Source organism: Bombina bombina, chromosome 2 (genome assembly GCF_027579735.1).
Source record: "Bombina bombina isolate aBomBom1 chromosome 2, aBomBom1.pri, whole genome shotgun sequence".
Classification (NCBI taxonomy): Eukaryota; Metazoa; Chordata; class Amphibia; order Anura; family Bombinatoridae; genus Bombina; species Bombina bombina.
This window is the reverse complement of record NC_069500.1, coordinates 565,610,861-565,631,871: the sequence shown is the minus strand read 5'-3', so window position 1 is coordinate 565,631,871 and position 21,011 is coordinate 565,610,861. Positions and strand designations below refer to the sequence as shown.

Genomic DNA, 21,011 nt, shown 5'->3' with positions numbered 1-21,011 from the left:
GGGGGACTCCGGGAGCGGCGGTTTAGGGGTTAAACACTTTATTTAGTTGTGGCGGGGTCCGTGAGCGGCGGTTTAGGGGTCAATAAGTTTATTAGAGTGGCGGTGGGCTCCAGGAGCGGCGGTTTAGGGGTTAATAAGTATAATGTAGGTGGTGGCGGTGGCGGGGCGGCAGATTAGGGGTAAATAAGTATAATGTAGGTGGCGACAGATTATGGGTGTTTAGACTCGGGGTACATGTTAGGTGTAAACGTTCCCATAGCAATCAATGGGATATCGGGCAGCAGCGAACATGAGCTTTCGCTGCTTTCAGACTCCCATTGATTCCTATGGGCGGTGGATTGAAAACCAGGTACACTGGGCCGGAATAGTGCCGAGCGTACCTGGTAGACATTCGGAACATCTGTAATGACGTAAGCATCGATCTGTGTCGGACTGAGTCCGGCGGATCGTATGTTACGTCACAACATTTTACTTTTGCCAGTCTGTAGGGTTTGATAACTAAGGGGAATCAGGCTTGCCACAAATACGCTGCGAAATTCCAGCGTATTTGCGGTTGGCGGCTTGATAAATAGATGCCATAGAATTTATCTGCCCTTCATAACAGTGCGTTCTTAGGTCTATGCTCAATGCTATTTGAGTTTTTAACAAGTGATAGAAACTTCTTCAATAAGATGTAATTCTGGGCAACATATTCAATAAAAGGCAAATACCTCCAGCTTAAAGGGGCATTAAAGCAACTTGCATTTGATGCTTATAATGTGCATCAGAAATGAAGCACTTGACTGCAAATTATCTGCATAAATTTTAAATGGAATAAAGTATTTGCAACTTTATTTTTGTTAGTGAATTTAGCTTTGTTTTGCAATATAGAGACATACCCTGTTGTAAAATATGAGTATGTTTATCTTATCTCCTTACCATTGACCAAGGAATTATGTGGAAATGTATAATGATCTCTTGCACTGATCAAAAATAGCTGTGAGGATTAGGGTTTGGAATTTAGAAAAAAGGTGATTTATATTATGGAAAATTTTATGGTTAAAGGGACAGTAAAATCAAAATTAAACTTTCAGGATTCAGATAGAGCATGCAATTGTAAATAGCTTTCCTTTTTACTGCTAATATCAAATTTGCTTCATTCTCTTGCTGGGTGGTGGCTGACAACATCTCGTGAGCCACTAACAAGAGTGTTCAGTCGCCAATCACTAGCTAGTTCCCACCTACTCCTGAGGCTACCTAGGTATGTTCTTCAACAAAAGATACCAGGGGAGTGAGGCAAATTTGTTAAGAGAAGTAAACTGGAAAGCTGCTTAACATTGAGTGCTATATTTCAATTATCAGAGTTACATTTTGACTTTACTGTCCCATTAATTACATTTTCATTTTAATATTCCTTTATTTTTTCACACATTAATACATTATTAATAAAGTTCTGAATAAATCCGAGATCCTGTATTCATAGTTTTAATTTCTTGGACATCTTAAAGGGACAGTAAAATCAAAATTAAATTACATTTAATTTTGTCTTTACTGACCCTTTAAGGACTCAATTACTAAACATATTTAAATTAAGATTAATATACAATTAAATGGGGCGTTTATATATTTCATAACTATCACAACAGAAAATATTTTATGAATAAGTGAGCCTGTATTAATTTGTTGTCATTAAAGGGACATGAAACCCAACATTTTTCTTTCATGATTCAGATAGAACATACAATTTTAAACAACTTTCCAATTTACTTCAATTATCTGATTTGCTTCACTCGATTGGTATACTTTGTTGAAAAACATATCTAGGAGCTTGGAGATTGCTGCTGATTGGTGGCTGAACTTGTATGTCTATTTTAATTGGCTTACAAATGTGTTCAGCTAGCTCCCACACATGCATTACTGTTTTTTCAATAAATAATACCAAGGGAATGAAGCAAAATTGATAACAGAAGGTTATTAAAAAGTTTTTTAAAAATGTAAAATCTATTAGATTCGTGAAAGAAAAATGTTGGGTTTCATGTCCCTTTAATGTGTAGATATCTGTCTTTCAACATAACATAAACTTACAGTACAATATCTTTAGACATAAAGTGAAACTGAGAAATACAAACCTGATAGTTGTTGTCAATAGGTTCAACAACCGGCCTGCTCATTCGTTTTAGCATGAATGCGTAACAGACACAAATTGTTATCAGCGGCAGAAGGTAGACGGCAAGGAATGTGTACAATATGAAAGCTTTCTGATGGATAATTGTAGGAAAGGCTTCTATACAGTATATCTGTGGTCCGTACCAATATCCGGTGCTGAGCTTTTGGTACATTGCAAATGGAATAGATAGTACCAAGGAACCTGTCAAATAGAAAGGAATCAATTGCATTTACCACTGTATAAAATCAAATCAAATATATTTGTAATGGGTTAAAACTGAGCAGTGAATTATGTGAAAAACTACTTAATATTACAATGTTAATAATTTTATAATTATTCTAATTCTTTCCCAAATGTATCCTAAAAGTGAGAATTGTATGACTGTGTGCACACAAAGGGTTAATTGAAGGGTATTTTCCTGATTATGAGAGTTGGCAATTCCTTTAAAGGGACATGAAACCCAATAATTTATTGCATGATTCAGACAGAGCATGCAACTTTAAACAAGTTTCCAATTTACTTCTCATTTGTTTTCTTCTTTTGGTATCCTTTGTTGAAGGGATAGCTAGGTAGGCACAGAAGTAGCAATGCACTACTGGGAGGTAGCTGGTGATTGATTACTTCACATATATGTGTCAGGTCATTGGCTCACCCAGTGTTTTCATTTAGCTCAGTGCATTGCTACACTTTCAACAAAGCATACCAAGAGAATGAAGCAAATTTGATAATAGAAGTAAATTGGAAAGTTGTTTAGAATTGCAATTTCTATCTAAACCATGAAAGAAACAACAATTGAGTTTTATGTCCCTTTAAAAGGCTTAAGTGCAAAAACAAGATACTCTAATGAATGATAATTTTATTATTGCACTATTGCTTGCATATAACAATGGGGTAGATTCAACACCATTAACTGATTTATCGACTGATTTATCTACAAAATCCCCATAGACTTTAACAGTGATTTTCTGTAGAAAACCATTAGATAAATGTCTCTAAAGGATTGGAACCGACTCCTATGTGTCCAGCTAGATCCAGTAGTACATTGCTGCTAAACACATCTGGTGAGCCAATGACAAGAGGCATGTGTGTAGCCACCAATCACAAGCTAGTTCCTACCTTGTTATGCTTTTCAACAAAGGATAACAAGAGAATTAAGTTCATTTTATAACAGAAGTAAATTGAAAAGTCTCCTTAAAGGGACACTGAACCCAATTTTTTTCTTTCGTAATTCAGATAGAGCATGCAATTTTAAGCAACTTTCTAATTTGCTCCTATTATCAAATTTTCTTCATTCTCTTTGTATCTTTATTTGAAATGCAAGAATGTAAGTTTAGATGCCGGCCCATTTTTGGTGAACACACTGTGTTGTTCTTGCTGATTGGTGGATAAATTCACCCACCAATAAACAATTGCTTTATATGGTTCTGAACCAAATTAAAAAAGCAAGACAACGAAGAATAATTGATAATAGAAGTAAATTAGAAAGTTGCTTAAAATTGCGTGCTCTATCTGAATCACGAAATAAAAAAAATGGGTTCAGTGTCCCTTTAAATGGCATGTTCTATATGAATCATGAAAGTTTGATTTTACTGTCTCTTCTGATACTATTTTGTAAGATCTATGAATGTGGCATGACTGCGGGAACAGGGTTTCTTTTCCCCCATCTCTATATTTTTGCCAATATTTTGTTGTAAGATAGTAATAAATGTAAATAATATTTCCTTGCTTCAGACCCTTAACAGAGTGAGATCTGAGACTACAAAAAAACAACTATACAATCCTTGGATTACTTTTAGCCTGATGAAACGGTCGTGCTTTGCTCAGTAGGAGGAGAAATGCTTTGCAAAGGGTATTTTTATACATTTTTATGAAGGTTTTACTTGATGCAATGTGCATGAATTACTTTGTTGTATTATAAAGGTTTTTTTTACTGCTAGTATGAAGAGAGTTAATTTGACAACTATGAGGTGCCGGCGTGTCTATAGACACATTTAATTGGTGGTAGGAAAGAACATCTCAGGATACACTATATGGAGCTTTTGTTTTGCAGAATGATCCTGTTATTGAGGTCAGTGTGTGGTGGAATGAGCAGTGGAGCTGTGTGAGCAGGGGTTCATTCCAGAAGGAAATTGTATAGGGAGATATTTTTATTCACAAAAATGAATCTATTGTTCATGAATGGGCATTAAAAAATGTAGTGATTCTATATATTGCATATAGGGTGATGTTGTATACAGTTTACCCTATACAGGGCATTCTGTTCTTATATACACATATATATATATATATATTTTCAGGTTGTAGTGATTATATATTCTGTGTAGCTAAGTCACTAGTCTCTTTCTGTCATGTCCCACCTCTGTGTGGTCCCCAAGAGAATGAAGCATTTTTGATTTTAAAAAAAGTACATTGCAAAGTTGTTTATAATTGTAATCTCTATATGAATCATAAATAAAATATTGTATTATATCTCTTTAACTGCACTGATATCTAAGGCTTCCTTTAAAGGGACAGTCTAGTCAAAATTAAACTTTCATGATTCAGATAGGGCATGTAATTTTAAACAACTTTCCAATTCACTTTTTTCATCAAATTTGCTTTATTCTCTTGATATTCTTAGTTGAAAGCTAACCTAGGTAGGCTCATATACTAATTTCTATGCCCTTGAAGGACGCCTCTTATCTCAATGAATTTGACAATTTTTTGCATCTAGGGTGTTAGTTCATGTGCGCCATCTAGATTACATTGTGCTCACGCCCGTGGAGTTACTTATGAGAGAGCACTGATTGGCTAAAATGCAAGTCTGTCAAAAGAACTGAAATAAGAGGGAAATCTGCTGAGGTTTAGATACAAGGTAATCACAGAGATAACAAGTATATATATATATATATATATATATATATATATATATATAAAAGTATATATTAAATATTACAGTGTTAGTTATGCAAAACTGGGGAATGGTAAATAAAGAGATTATCTATCTTTTTAAATAATAACAATTCTGGAGTAGATTGTTCCTTCAATGTTTTTATTATTAAACAAAGATGAAGCAGTAAACATATTTTTCCCTCGTCCTTACGTTATGATAGGCAAATATACAGTTTTTCAAAACAAGAGTCTTTGTCTACATAAAAACAGTGGATGTTAACCTTGCTGACAAACAAAGAGACTCACAGGAACCATATATGAATAATATGGACATATTAATGTTTTTTATACCACCTATTAAACTATGTTGTTGACCTTGAAAATGTCTAAACACAAATCATGTTGTTAAACCATAAAAATGAAACATTATACATTAAATTAAATTAATAGCTACAGATTAATATATACACTATATACACAGTATATGAAAGTGTGTGTGTATATATATATATATATATATATATATATATATATATATATGTGTGTGTGTATGTAAATAAATAAATATATATAAACATATAAGTAACAAGTATCCCTGCTGGCTTTTCCTCAGAATTAGTCTGTATTGTTACCAAGGCACCAGAGGATTTTGAGTAATGTATGCAAATTAGATATACAATATCTCATGCTTTTTGCTTCTGGTACAGTGTTTAAACACAGCATCACATTATGGTGTTGATTCAGAAAAAATAGAACTACTTCCAGGCAGCTGTTTCAAATTTATTAGCTCTCATCCGCAGATGGTAGGTTTGATTTGCTCATTTACAGGACAAAAGCAATATTCATTTAAGTTATGGTAGAGATAAAAGCGTTATAATATAAAGTTACTTTATTTAGTTGCAATATTTACATATAAAGTAATGTAAAATATCTTGAAAAGGGCTACAGAAGGGAAAAAAAACATTATTTAGTAACATTAACTAGCATAGCAATGTAAAAACCAACCACATAAATATATAATCATTAATATATTGTTCTTGTGATAAATTAAATCACGTGTAGTAAAAGCATGGAGAATTTATGCTACCCAAAACACCTGGACAGTAGCTTTTCAGATTGTGTAGTTATGATGCCCTGCCCCATATCATACACAATTCATTATTACCTATCCATATGCCTAGGCTAATTGCCATGGCCATACGAGGGGTTCGGTGACGCAGTGAATGCAGTGGATATACTGTTACATAGCAGCGGTCAACACTCATTGCCGTAAGAGTTATACATGTTGCTTGAGCAGTAACCTAAGAAAATAAAAATCCTTTTGTAAGAAAAAAACAAAAGCGATGTTCAGGTGATGCCTTTAATAGCTAACTAATAGTGGATACAATTGCAAGCTTTCAGGACACTGAGGTCCATTCGTCAGGCATTCTTAACCTAAAATATAAAACCAAGTTAATAGAAAAAAAAGTATCTTTGGTATGCTAGAAGTGTATCAGACAAAATTAATATTTAGAATGCCAGCTATACATAGGGTTGTTTTTCTTGGGAAAAAAATAAATACTGTTTATACTAATTAACATACATTTGCATAAAAAATGATTATACACCTATAACTCATTCAGAAATAACAAGTTTAGTTATAAATAGTAAAATAACTATGCAACATCATGACATTTAGCTGTAAAAATTGTAGAATTTCTAATTAAACTGAAAAAGCACATTGCAGGCATATCAAGGCTAACCCTGCTACATATGTATCCCTAAATTGCTGTCCCTTTAAATCTGCTAGGACTTATTTTATTGCTTTCTGTTGCATATTTTTATTGATAAGCAGAAGACAAGTGGCAGACACAATATTCCATGTCACAGAGATAAAGAATTAACTACAAAAGAAAAGCTCAGAAATCTCATGACAATATAATTAACAATTTCAGACTTATTTGATACAGTTCCATATACTGTGAACAGGGGACCATATCCTAGATCAGGCCTCCCTAACAGGCCAGATTTTCAGGATTACCTTGGCCAAGAGCAGGTAAAATAACCATGTTTATTAATCAGCTGATTATTTCACCTGTGCTCAAGTTCCAATATCCTCAAAATAAGGCTTCATAGGGAGGTCTGAAAACCATTGCCCTAGAGACACTTATACAGTGTCCAGGCTTACTTTAGTTGGTCATTTTTAAAATTAGATTGCAACAGAAGTGTCACCATAACATGGCCTTTATTTTTATATTTGTGTCTGAGATTGTACTAAAAGAGAATGAGAGGAGTGGAAAATTCAGATAAAATTTGAGTTGTAAACATGTGCATCATATTTAAATGGCCATAAATGTAAAAAGAAAACAGCTCTGTAATTTAGAGAACCTTAATGGTAATTAAACTGCATAAAATAAAAGGCTGAGGGTTTTCAATTATCATTCACACAAAAAGTATTCAGCTGATCAGCTGCTGATTGGCTGATACTACTGTATCCTACAAATGCAGTAAAAGTAAATAAAATAGCCTGCACTTGATACAAAGTGAAATTTCCTACTTGTATGTTTCTATAAAGGCTTTGTATGTTATTGTCAATATGCATTAGTTTATTCTCTAGCCAAATTAATATACTTGTAGAGACATTCACAATGGATTACAGAGTGAACAGGGGATTGTGGGAGGGCATGTAACAAGTAAAGTCAGGGACATAATTAGTTAGAAAGTTCAAATTTGTCTAGTCAATGAGAAAGCTGCACAGACATTATTTTGGTGAAAAAGCAGGATACAGTAATGGCTGAATGTGTATAAGTAAACAGAATTTAGTGGCAAGGCAGTGGACACAAAGTGTGCAGATACGGTTTCTCAACAGATTTATAGTGTGGGACTGATGGTCTAAAAGGGGAGACAATTAAAATTTTAGATTGAAGATAACAGGGAACTTGGTGATATAAGACAGTTTATATAATGGACACTATTTATTGCATATCTGCAGTCTTGGGTGGCACCCCAGGAATTTAATAGATACTGTACTCAATATATGTTCAGAGCAGCAGGTTGGCATTTGTATTGCATGAATTAATATAAAGTTAAAGCTGTTTAACATAGCTCTATCACTTGTTGTTATACTTATAAGCTAATAGTTACTTCCTTCTACTAATGCTGATAACGCTAATGGGAAGTACCTATTAACCATTGAGCATTATCAGGAGGGAAATGCACAAATGTGTACAGGTATGCCTCACTTTATAGCGCTTCATTAATATAACGCTAATATGGAGATGAAGTTTAACCTCCAAGGATTTTGAAACATTACTATACTCAATGTGAAATTGCGACAAAGGCGGCTTGAACCATTTTGTTATGCGCAGCTCAGTCTGTTTACAACACACATGTTACTGCATTAATTGTCACTATTTTACAGAGACTGTACAGTTTGTATTGAATACTAATTGAATACTGTACTGTGCTAGTGTTAAACTAAACTATTGCACACCTAATATATGTTAGATCAAACATGTTTTAAACACATTGACTAGTAAAAAGAAAGCTAAAACAGCCCTGGTTTACTTTAAGTAAGTTTTCACTTTATAGCACGGCTCCAGGTCCTTACCCGCTGTATGAGCGAGGTAAACCTGTATTAGGAAGTACACAGTTGATACTGCTGCATTAATTTCAATTTAAAGTTAAACAGCTTCATAATTTTAATGCAAAATCAAATATGCAATATGTTTAGATGCAGGGAATAATTTGAGAACAGTGTCCCATTATTAAGTGAGTTTATAGGGTTAAGTTGCACTTCCCAACAAGAATCTATAATATATTGTGTAATAGAGGTTTCAGCAACAGGGACTTAAGGGAGATTAATTATCTTGTAGAAACCAGCATCAGAAAAAATCTAAAGCTATCTGATCCTAAATTAAGCATGTTTAACACAAACCATTAATACTGAATAAATTGGTATTCCAAAACTAAATAAAATGGTATTGCCAGCCTTTCTAGGTAACCCTTAAAGTGATGGTAACATTTAACGTTTGTATTTACAATATTTGTAATCAGAAAGCAAAAGATCAAACATTAGGTGCAAAAATAAAGAGGCCCCTGTCTCAAGTCATTTTTTGGAGAAAGGTCACAGTGTCAGTCAGATGAGGTGGCAGATCATAGACCATGTGGGCCCTAATAGAAATGGTATGGATAGGGAACGTCTCCTGCAACAAAGGGAAATGTGGTGGATACATCAACTTGCCACATTACAACCTAAGGGTCTCAATAGAGACTATGATCTGTCCTGCTTTTTCTAAATATAACATTTTATTTCTAATATAATATTGGATAACAAGACTTTAGTTCATCATAATTCTGACACTCATTATGATCTAAAAAGTCCTTTAACTGTTATTAACTCTTAATATATCCCTAATTAGTTTAGAACTCCTGTAAGTAAGTGTACTGTTGTCTAGTATAGTTAGTACAATTTATAATCAAACTGCATCCACATTCTTCTATATTATTGTATATTGTGTATTGCTTTTAAATAGGTGGTCAGTACTCTATATGAAACATTAAATTACATAGACCCAGTGTAATAGTCACAGATGACCACTAGGGGGAGACATTTTCCCAATGTAGGTGCATTTTGGCGCCTTGTGAAGGGTATTTAAATGTTGGTGTGTTATTTAATAAAAATATAGCATGAGGAAGGGGCTGTGACCCCGAAACGTTGCTTAATAAATATTGCCTTTTTAACTTTTGGAGTGCTGGAGTTCCATTTTGTGTTTGCTGATTATTTATATTGTAGCTAGCTTATGGTTTACTTTATAGGTAAGTATTTAGTTTTAAATAGGAATAATTTATTTAATTGTAGTTATTTTATTTAGATGTATTTAAATTATATTTAAATTAGGGGGGTGTTAGGGTTAGACTTAGGTTTAGGGGTTAATAACTTTATTATAGTGGCGGCGACGTTAATTTAATATAGTTGCGGCGACTTGAGGGGGGAGGATTAGGGGTTAATAAATATATTGTAGGGTTCGGCGATGTTAGGGGCAGCAGATTAGGGGTTAATTAGTATAATGTACGTGGCGGCGGAGTCCTGAGCGGCAGATTATGGGTTAATAATTATAATGTAGGTGTCGGCGATAGCGGGGGCGGCAGATTAGGGGTTAATAAGTGTAAGATTAGGGGTGTTTAGACTCGGGGTTCATGTTAGGGTGTTAGGTGCAGACATAAAATTAATTTCCCTATTGGAAACAATGGGGCTGCGTTAGGAGCTGAACGCTGCTTTTTTGCAGGTGTTAGTTTTTTTTCACCCAGCTCAGCCCCATTGTTTTCAATGGGGAAATCGTGCACAAGCACGTTTAGCCAGCTTACCGCTGACTTAAGCAATGCTGGTATCGAGGTGAGATGTGGAGCTAAATTTTGCTCAATGCTCACTTTTCTGAGGCTAACGCCGGCTTGCAGAAAACTCGTAATACCAGCGTTGGCTTAAGGGAGCGGTAAGAAAAAAAGGCTCGTTAGCATCGCACAGCCTTACCGACAAAACTCGTGATCTAGCCGTTATTTTTTTAAATAATTACACTTTCATGTCTTGATATATTCCGCAGCTCCTCTGCCCGTAACAGATACTCTATTTCTTATTTCAGTGACAATTCAGACTGTAGCAAATCGTACGATGCCCCCTTTGACTTGCAGCAAGTAAATTGTGCCCCCTTTGGATGCCAAAGGGGGCACGATACAATTCGCTACAGCCTGAATAATCAATGTTACGTGCAGAGGAACGGCGGAATATATGAAGACATGAAAGTGTAATTATTAAAAAATTAAGGCCTAGATTTGGATTTTGGCGTTAGCCGTGAAAACCAGCTTTAGAGGCTCCTAACGCTGGTTTTAGGCTAACTCCGGTATTTGGAGTCACTCAAAAAAGGGTATAACGCTCACTTTTCAGCCGCGACTTTTCCATACCGCAGATCCCCTTACGTAAATTGCGTATTCTATCTTTTCAAAGGGATCTTTCTAACTCCGGTATTTAGAGTCGTGTCTGAAGTAAGCGTTAGAAATCTAACGACAAAACTCCAGCCGCAGAAAAAAGTCAGTAGTTAAGAGCCACTCAATTAAATTTTTTTAACCCCTAATCTGCCGACCGCCACCTACGTTATACTTATGTACCCCTAATCTGCTGCCCCTAACACCGCTGACCCCTGTATTATATTTATTAACCCCTAATCTGCCCCCCACAACGTCGCTGCAAACTACTTACAATAATTAACCCCTAATCTGCCGACCGCAAAGCGCCGCTACTTAAGTTATCCTTATGTACCCCTAATCTGCTGCCCCTAACACCGCCGACCCCTATATTATATTTATTAACCCCTAATCTGCCCCTCACAACGTCGCCGCTACCTACCTACACTTATTAACCCCTAATCTGCCGAGCGGACCGCACCGCTACTATAATAAAGTTATTAACCCCTAATCCGCCTCACTAACCCTATAATAAATAGTATTAACCCCTAATCTGCCCTCCCTAACATCGCCGACACCTAACTTCAATTATTAACCCCTAATCTGCCGACCGGAGCTCACCGCTATTCTAATAAATGTATTAACCCCTAAAGCTAAGTCTAACCCTAACACTAACACCCCCCTAAATTAAATATAATTTTAATCTAACGAAATTAATTAACTCTTATTAAATAAATTATTCCTATTTAAAGCTAAATACTTACCTGTAAAATAAATCCTAATATAGCTACAATTACCTTACCAGCCCTGAACAGGGCCCTTTGCGGGGCATGCCCCAATAAATTCAGCTCTTTTGCCTGTAAAAAAAAACATACAATACCCCCCCCAACATTACAACCCACCACCCACATACCCCTAATCTAACCCAAACCCCCCTTAAATAAACCTAACACTAAGCCCCTGAAGATCTTCCTACCTTGTCTTCACCCTGCCAGGTTCACCGATCGGTCCAGAAGAGCTCCTCCGATGTCCTGATCCAAGCCCAAGAGGGGGGGCTGAAGATGTCCATGATCTGGTCGAAGTCTTCATCCAAGCGGGGCAGAAGAGGTCTTCCATCCGATTGAAGTCTTCATCCAGGCGGCATCTTCTATTGTCATCCATCCGGAGCGAAGCGGCAGCATCCTGAAGACCTCCGACGCGGAACATCCATCCTGCCCGACGACTGAACGACGAATGACGGTTCCTTTAAATGACGTCATCCAAGATGGTGTCCCTCGAATTCCGATTGGCTGATAGGATTCTATCAGCCAATCGGAATTAAGGTAGGAATATTCTGATTGGCTGATGGAATCAGCCAATCAGAATCAAGTTCAATCCGATTGGCTGATTCGATCAGCCAATCAGATTGAGCTCGCATTCTATTGACGTCCCTTAAAGGAACCTTCATTCGGCTAGTAGGCGTCGGGAGAAGAGGATGTTCCGCGTCGGATGGAAGATGATGGCTCCCGAAGAAAGAAGATTGAAGATGCCGTTGATAGAAGACTTCATCCGGATCATGGACCTCTTCAGCTCCCGCTTGGATGAAGACTTCATCCGGATCATGGACCTCTTCAGCTCCCGCTTGGATGAAGACTTCAGCCGGATCATGGACCTCTTCAGCCCCCCGCTTGGGCTTAGATCAGGACATCGGAGGAGCTCTTCAGGACGGATCGGTGAACCTGGTATGGTGAAGATAAGGTAGGAAGATCTTCAGGGGCTTAGTGTTAGGTTTATTTAAGGGGGGTTTGGGTTAGATTAGGGGTATGTGGGTGGTGGGTTGTAATGTTGGGGGGGGGGTATTGTATGTTATTTTTACAGGCAAAAGAGCTGAATTTCTTGGGGCATGCCCCACAAAGGGCCCTGTTCAGGGCTGGTAAGGTAATTGTAGCTATATTAGGATTTATTTTACAGGTAAGTATTTAGCTTTAAATAGGAATAATTTATTTAATAAGAGTTAATTAATTTCGTTAGATTAAAATTATATTTAACTTATCGGGGTGAACTTCTTGGGGCATGCCTGTTCAGGGCTGGTAAGGTAAAAGAGCTTTGAACTTTAGTAATTTAGAATAGGGTAGGGCATTTTGTTATTTTGTGGGTCTTTGTTATTTTATTAGGGGGCTTAGAGTAGGTGTAATTAGTTTAAAATTGTTGTAATATTTTTCTTATGTTTGTAAATATTTTTTTATTTTTTGTAACTTAGTTCTTTTTTATTTTTTTACTTTAGTTAGTTTATTTCATTGTAGTTATTTGTAGATATTGTATTTAATTAATTTATTGATAGTGTAGTGTTAGGTTTAATTGTAGGTAATTGTAGGTATTTTATTTAATTAATTTAATGATAGTATAGTGTTAGGTTTAATTGTAACTTAGGTTAGGATTTATTTTACAGGTAATGTTGTAATTATTTTAACTAGGTAACTATTAAATAGTTCTTAACTATTTAATAGCTATTGTACCTGGTTAAAAGAAATACAAAGTTACCTGTAAAATAAATATTAATCCTAAAATAGCTACAATGTAATTATAATTTATATTGTAGCTATATTAGGATTTATTTTACAGGTAAGCATTTAGCTTTAAATAGGAATAATTTATTTAATAAGAGTTAATTTCGTTAGATTAAAATTATATTTAATTTAGGGGGGTGTTAGGGTTAGGGTTAGACTTAGCTTTAGGGGTTAATACATTTATTAGAATAGCGGTGAGCTCCGGTCGGCAGATTAGGGGTTAATAATTGAAGTTAGGTGTCTGCGATGTTAGGGAGGGCAGATTAGGGGTTAATACTATTTATTATAGGGTTAGTGAGGCGGATTAGGGGTTAATAACTTTATTATAGTAGCGGTGCGGTCCGCTCGGCAGATTAGGGGTTAATAAGTGTAGGCAGGTGGAGGCGACGTTGTGGGGAGCAGATTAGGGGTTAATAAATATAATATAGGGGTCGGCGGTGTTAGGGGCAGCAGATTAGGGGTACATAGGGATAATGTAAGTAGTGGCGGTTTACGGAGCGGCAGATTAGGGGTTAAAAATAATATGCAGGTGTCAGCGATAGCGGGGGCGGCAGATTAGGGGTTAATAAGTGTAAGGTTAGGGGTGTTTAGACTCGGGGTACATGTTAGGGTGTTAGGTGCAGACGTAGGAAGTGTTTACGCATAGCAAACAATGGGGCTGCGTTAAGAGCTGAACGCGGCTTTTTTGCAGGTTTTTTTTCAGCTCAAACAGCCCCATTGTTTCCTATGGGGGAATCGTGCACGAGCACGTTTTTGATGCTGGCCGCGTCCGTAAGCAACTCTGGTATCGAGAGTTGAAGTTGCGTTAAAAATGCTCTACGCTCCTTTTTTGGAGCCTAACGCAGCCTTTATGTGGACTCTCAATACCAGAGTTATTTTTATGGTGCGGCCAGCAAAAAGCCGGCGTTAGCTACGCGGGTCCTTACCGACAAAACTCTAAATCTAGCCGTAAGAGTTTACAAAGCCTTTCATGAATTAAAGTTCCCCGTCAATTTAAGTCTTGTTTAACATTTTATAATTAATTTAAGTAAATTAAACAAAGAGATTACCCTGTAACAAAGTCATTTTGCTGTAGGGAATGCTTTTTCATGTTTTGCTTAAAGGGACAGTAAAGTCAAAATTGAAATTTAAGGGATAGGAAAGTCAAAATTATACTTGCATGATTCAGATAGAGCATGTAATTCTAAGACACTTTTAAATTCACTTCTATTTTCAAATGTGCTTCCTTCTCTTGGTATCCCTTGCTAAAAAAGAATACGCACATATCCACACTAGTCGGAGCTAGGTGCTGATTGGTGCCTGCACACATTTGTATCTTGTGATTGGCTAACTAGATGATTTAATCTAGCTGGTAGTAATGCAATGTTGTTCCTTCAGCAAATGATAACAAGATAACGAAACAAATTTTATAATAGAACTAAATTGGAAAGTTATTTAAAATTGTATGTTCAATCCAAATCATGAAAGAAAGTTTTGGGGTTTTCTGTCCCTTTAAATGGAATGGGTATTTTAAGCAACATTTCAATTTACTCCTGTTATCAAATTTACTTAGTTCTCTTGGCATCCTTTGTTAAAGAGTAATCCTAGGAGCTATGTTTGCTACAATGTTTATAGCAATGTTATACATAGTTGCAAACAGCTGCTATAGAATGCTACAGTCACTCTTTAACAGCAGAGTTTGCATCTATCCATAACATTGTTTTAAATCATTCCTGCAAACACTGTTGCCAGATGGCTAGAGACACGTGCACGCTCCTGAGCTCACCTAGGATTACTCAAAAACAAAGGATACCAAGAGAACTAAGCAAAATTGATAATAGAAGTAAAATAGAAAGTTGTTTAAAATGTCACGCTATATCTGAATTGTGAATTACTGTCCCTTTAAACAAATCATTCATAGCACTATGTATTTTCACTTGCTTTAACGTTATATTGATGTTTAATTCAGTACATACCTGCTGGAGATAATTCACACACCTGCACATGAAATCGCCAAACACCCAGCTGGGCAGTGGATAGAGGCTGGCAGTAAAAGGCACACAGCACACCAGGAATGTAATATCCGTGATAGCTAGGTTAACTGTTGGAGAAAAGCAAAAAGAAAATGATATTAAAAAAAGTTGAAAAGTCAGTGACCTGAACTCATTTAAACTTGCTGGGGTTAAGAGCTACAACTGTGAGAAAAATTGGTTCTACAAAGTCTGTTATAGGATTCAGGAAAGGTAAATATAACATTGATTGCTTAGTACACTATAATACAAATAGAGATGTTTTTCTTCTTATTCACTCTAGAGCGGGTCAATGCCAGTATTTCTGATATCAGCTCTGACAACAAGGTTTTGGTTTTTGGATGGGAAGTGCGTTTTTTAAGTGATCACTATACAAAATAGATTAGAGGGCTAAAAGCCCACAGCCAAGAGTCAGCATTGTCACTAGAAAAGTTCCCCAAAAATGTATTTTTGACTGTTAAATTGTAATTGGGATTGAAACTGTTAATCCAACAGAAACTGACAAATACAATGGTTGTTTTATACCTTTTAAGGTTACATTAAATAATCAACCCCTTTTTGTACAGTGTATAAGTAATATAATCATTTACATGTATGAGATTAACCTATTGTAATGCAAATCCATCCTGATAACTGGTAAACAATACAAAATGCCATTTGTACATAGGCATGATGGATACACTACACACATTTGCTCAATGATTATATTGACTGTTAATATTTTAATTGTATTTTTTTTATTTTAAATTAATGACTAAGAAAGCACTGTTTTCTAGTTTCCGAGATTTACACCTGGGGGTCGATCCGATAAAAATCGTCGCCCGCAAAAGTTGGCGACGCCAATATTTGCGCGGGTTTGGTATCCTATATACGGCGTAAGCTAGAAGTTACGCGCGTAGATTTCTGTCGTCGCCCGTAGTTTTTTGGCCCATAGACTGACATACAAAACACGTGCAATTTGCTATCCAATATACGGCGTAAGGACTTACGCGCGCAGATTTAACAAAATCTACTCCATTCTCAGCTCGCCACAAATTGAAGGCGCAGGAACCCTTGCACTGACTTAGAAACCAACGTAACTCTCTGAAGGCCTAACAAATGCATGCTTAACAATATACATAGCAGCAGCTTGTTCACAAATAGTTAACCTCTTAAAAGCATTTATTATTCCTGCCCCTGCAAGTGTGTCAACCAATCACAAACAGCACAACCTCTCACCTGCAGCCTTAAAACACCTGCAAATGCACACCCTCATTAGCCACCATGTTTCCCTTGCAGTATATTGCATTTACAGTGAGACAGTGTCGTGGGGCACAAGGGGTGCTGGAACCCCTACAAGCCCCTGTTTTGGATGGTATCCCTGCTGCTGAGGTCCCTGGTCATGGTGCTGTAGCTGTCCCTGCTCCAGCTGCTGCTGCTGCCCTCCCTGCTCCTCCTGCTGTTGTCCCTGTTCCTGGTGCTCCCCATGCTGCTGTTGCTGCAGCTGCCCATAGGTCAGCAGGGCCTATAAGACGAAGGCATCAGCAGAGGGGAAGAGCACCAAGGGTACACAGGGTTAGGGTCACCCTGTTTGGGATGACAGAAGTGGAGGTCAGGGAAAAGTATCGCTTGACTTCTGCAAGCCTCATTAACCTATATGAGGTCTTGAAGGATGATATTGACCCTCAAGCGTATAGGAACCGAGCTCTGACTGGTATGCAGAAGCTGTTGTGTGTTGTACACTTCCTGGCAACCGGCTCATACCAGTCAACAGAGGGGCTTGTGTCTGGCCTAGTGCAGTCTACCTTCTCCAGGATTCTAGGGGAGGTTCTGACTGCTCTAGATAACCAGACACAACGATACATTCATTTCCCCCGTACCCCCCAGGAATGGAACCGTCTTAAACAAGGCTTCTATCGACTGGGGGGTATTCCCAATGTCATGGGGGCAATTGATTGCACACATGTGCGTATCGTGGCCCCACATGAGGAGACAATCCTCTATATTAACAGGAAAGGGTTTCACTCATTGAATTGCCAGATGGTCTGCGATACCAATCTGAAATTCTTACATGTGTATGCAGGCTTCCCGGGGAGTGCACATGATTCCTACATCCTGCGCCAGACCTCCTTATTCAATATGTTTGAAAATGGAACACTCTCGGGAGGATGGCTGCTTGGTGAGTACCTTCATTCTGTCTGTATATTTCTACTAAAGGGACACTAAACACAAATTTTAATCTCATGTTTCAGATAGAGAATACAATGTTAAACAGCATTACAATTCACTTCTATTATCTCATTGTATTTATTCTTAAGATATCTTATTTTTAAAAAATAGCAATTCACATATATGAGCCAATCATATGAGGCTTCTATGTGCAGCCACCAATCAGCAGCTATTGAGCATATCTAATATGCTTGTCATCAAAAGTTATCTATAGAATGGAGAAATTGATCTAATCTAAGTAAATTATAAAGCTGATAACAATTGCAGGTTCTTATTAAATGGACAGTCTAGTATAAATTGCACTTTCATTATTCAGATAGGACTTTTAATTTTAATAAACTCTCCAAATTACTTCCATTAACAAAATGTGCACAGTATTTGTATCTTTTATATTTTTGAGTCACCAGCTCCTACTGACCATGTGCAAGAATAAGTGTGTATGCATTTGTGAATGGCTGATGGATGTCACATGGTACAGGGGAGTTTTCAAAATACATAACACTAAATTGTCATAAAAAATAACTTTGATATTAGACTAAGTGCTATTGCATTGTCTTGTTATCTTGCATTTTTTGATAATGAAAATCTACTGTGTTGGACTGGTCCTTTAAAATAGATTTTTGGTCTAGACTAATACTGGCATAAAAGTAGATTGCTTATAATGCACAAATGATGTACCTGTAGTAATCCAAACACATATGTTTACATGACAGGTGACGCAGGGTACGGCTGCAGACCATGGCTATTAAAACCCCTTGGTGCACCCCATTACAGAGCCACAACTCAGGTACCAGGAGGCACACATAAGAACAAGGAATGTCATTGAAAGGAGCTTTGGCCTATTAAAAACCAGGTTCAGGGTGTCTGGATGTTACAGGCGGAGCACTACAGTATAACCCCAACAAAGTGTGTTCCATTGTCAATGCTTGCTGTATTCTACACAACATTGGCTGTGGACACACGTTTGTTGGGGGACATTGACCCAGAGCAGCAGCAGCATCTGGTTCCTGTACCTGAGGATGTGGACAGGGGGACACTGAGGGGGAATGAAGTGAGGGATTATGTCATCTGGGAATACTTCACCTGTAAGTTACTTATTCATAAGTACAGTAAACCGTAACATTCACATGTATTATGATGTTTGACAGTACCTCACCAACCATTGCATGTGTATATATCATGTCTTGCAGAATTTCAAACTTTGGATTTCCACTGCATGTAAGTGAAACTACTACATCCCAACCCCCTTCCCTTAAAGGGACACTATACCCAAACATATTCTTTCATGATTAAGGATAGAGAATATAATTTTAAAAAACCTTAAAATTTACTTCGATTACCTATTTTCAGTTATTCTTTAGATATACTTTAATGAAGACATAGCAATGCACACAGTGAAACAATCACAGGAGGCATCTATATACAGCTACTAATCAGCAGCTACCAAGCATATCTAGATATGCTTTTCAGCAAAGAATATCAATAGAATGAAGCAACATAAATAATAGAAGCAAATTATTAAGTTGTTTATAATTGTCTGCTCTTTACAAATCATGAAGGAAAACATTTTGCTTTCATGTCCCTTTAACAACCCTAATTACTGTATATTTCTCATTTTTTTCATTCATATTTAGTTCACTATCATTAAGAATGAGGATAATGGATATTTATACCTTATGTTCACACCTTCTTTAAATACATTATTAGTTATATATACCAACGTGTCAATTTATATTGGATGTGAGAAACCTTGATTTACATCTTAGAAGTGAATATTACTATATGTACCAGTTCGTACACAACTATGTGATGTGGTTTATCGAACAGGAATATGTCAGAAGAACATGATAATAATACCTTTTTTGCCCATTTCAACACAGGTATTATTATATGTTTTAACAATATTACTGTACTAAAACACACCTCACATGGATGTGGATGACAATTATATGGTAAATAACAGAGGACAAGATTTAGGATGAAATAGAACAAGATTTATTTTCTTTTAGGCCTCTTAGATGAGGGGGCTGAGGGGCCTGGAGTGGGTCTCCTGCCTCTCCTGGGTTGTGTGGATCCAGTAGGAGTGCTGGTCACAGATGAGATGCTTGAGGCGATGTCCTGCTGGTGGGTGAAATGCTCCACCAACACACCCAACAGTTGGTTCTGTTCCCTCCATCTGTGGTCACTCTGGATTTGCATGTCCGAAATGACTCTCAGCATTTGTGATTGGTTTTGTACCATAGCAGTTACAGATGCTGCCATGTCCCTTTGCAGCTCAATGGAACGCTGTTGTAATCGCTGTTGGCTCCTATGGAACCTGCGTTGGTCCCTCTGCATTCTCTCGCAGGTTGACGTTAGACTCTCACAGGTCAATGTTTGCCTCCTCTGTAGGGAAATGTATTCATCACCCATGGCGGAAGTCAGTGGATCCATGGGCTCTTCCCCAGCAGGGACTATAGGCACTGGTTCCATTTCTTGATCCTCAGCTGGGGGTGCAGGCCCCGGAATCTCAGCTGGGGGTGCAGGGCGAGGAATTTCAGCTGGGGGTGCAGGCCCCGGAATTTCAGCTGGGGGTTCAGGCCCCGGAATCTCAGCTGGGGGTGCAGGGCGAGGAATTTCAGCTGGGAGTGCAGGCCCCGGAATTTCAGCTGGGGGTGCAGGCCCCGGAATCTCAGCTGGGGGTGCAGGGCGATGAATTTCAGTTGGTGGAGCTCTTCCAACTGCTGCCGATGGTGCAGATGTCCGGATGGACTGATAGTCCCATTGGCTGATGGTGTGCATCCACTCAGCCTGCTGGTAGAATCCCTGAGTGGCATGATATTCTTGTGGGGGGTAAAGACATCTACCCTTCGGGGCTGGCGTGGCTCCCCCTCCAAGCCAAAGGAATATTCCTCCGGCCAGGGCTCCTGCCAGGTATCCTCCTGTAATGCAGACGGCATAACATTGGGATTCTCAATTGAGGCAGTCCAACCCATGTCATGCCTGGCATACTCCTGCTGACTCTCTGGACCGGTGGTCGAGGTGGAGATATACTTTGATCCAGTGTTGCAGGGGGATGCATGGGCGTTGGCACCCTGGTGACTGGGAGGTTCTGTGGAGGAGTCAAATGATGAGAGGGATTAGTACAGTCAGATATATATCCATGTGGGCATACAATGTACATGCTAGGGCCTATCCACATTCTCATGTCAAACTCTATAACATGCATGTGCACATTGAGATTTGTGATATGATGGTTTTTAATATGCAAGTATACATGTATGTGCTTCATACAATAGTTCTGTGTACATGTCA

General features: G+C 37.7%; 1 protein-coding gene across 1 annotated transcript in view; it reads right to left on the bottom strand.

Annotated features, from left to right (window-relative positions):
- LOC128647180 (G-protein coupled receptor 54-like) overlaps nt 1–21,011 on the bottom strand; it is a 190,079-nt gene that overhangs the window by 5,515 nt on the left and 163,553 nt on the right. The window contains exons 2-4 of the mRNA XM_053699965.1: nt 15,456–15,580; nt 6,183–6,318; nt 2,109–2,347 (exon numbers count right to left, since the gene is read on the bottom strand). Coding sequence (XP_053555940.1) covers nt 2,109–2,347; nt 6,183–6,318; nt 15,456–15,580 — 500 coding nt within the window. The remainder of the gene's footprint in view (nt 1–2,108; nt 2,348–6,182; nt 6,319–15,455; nt 15,581–21,011) is intronic.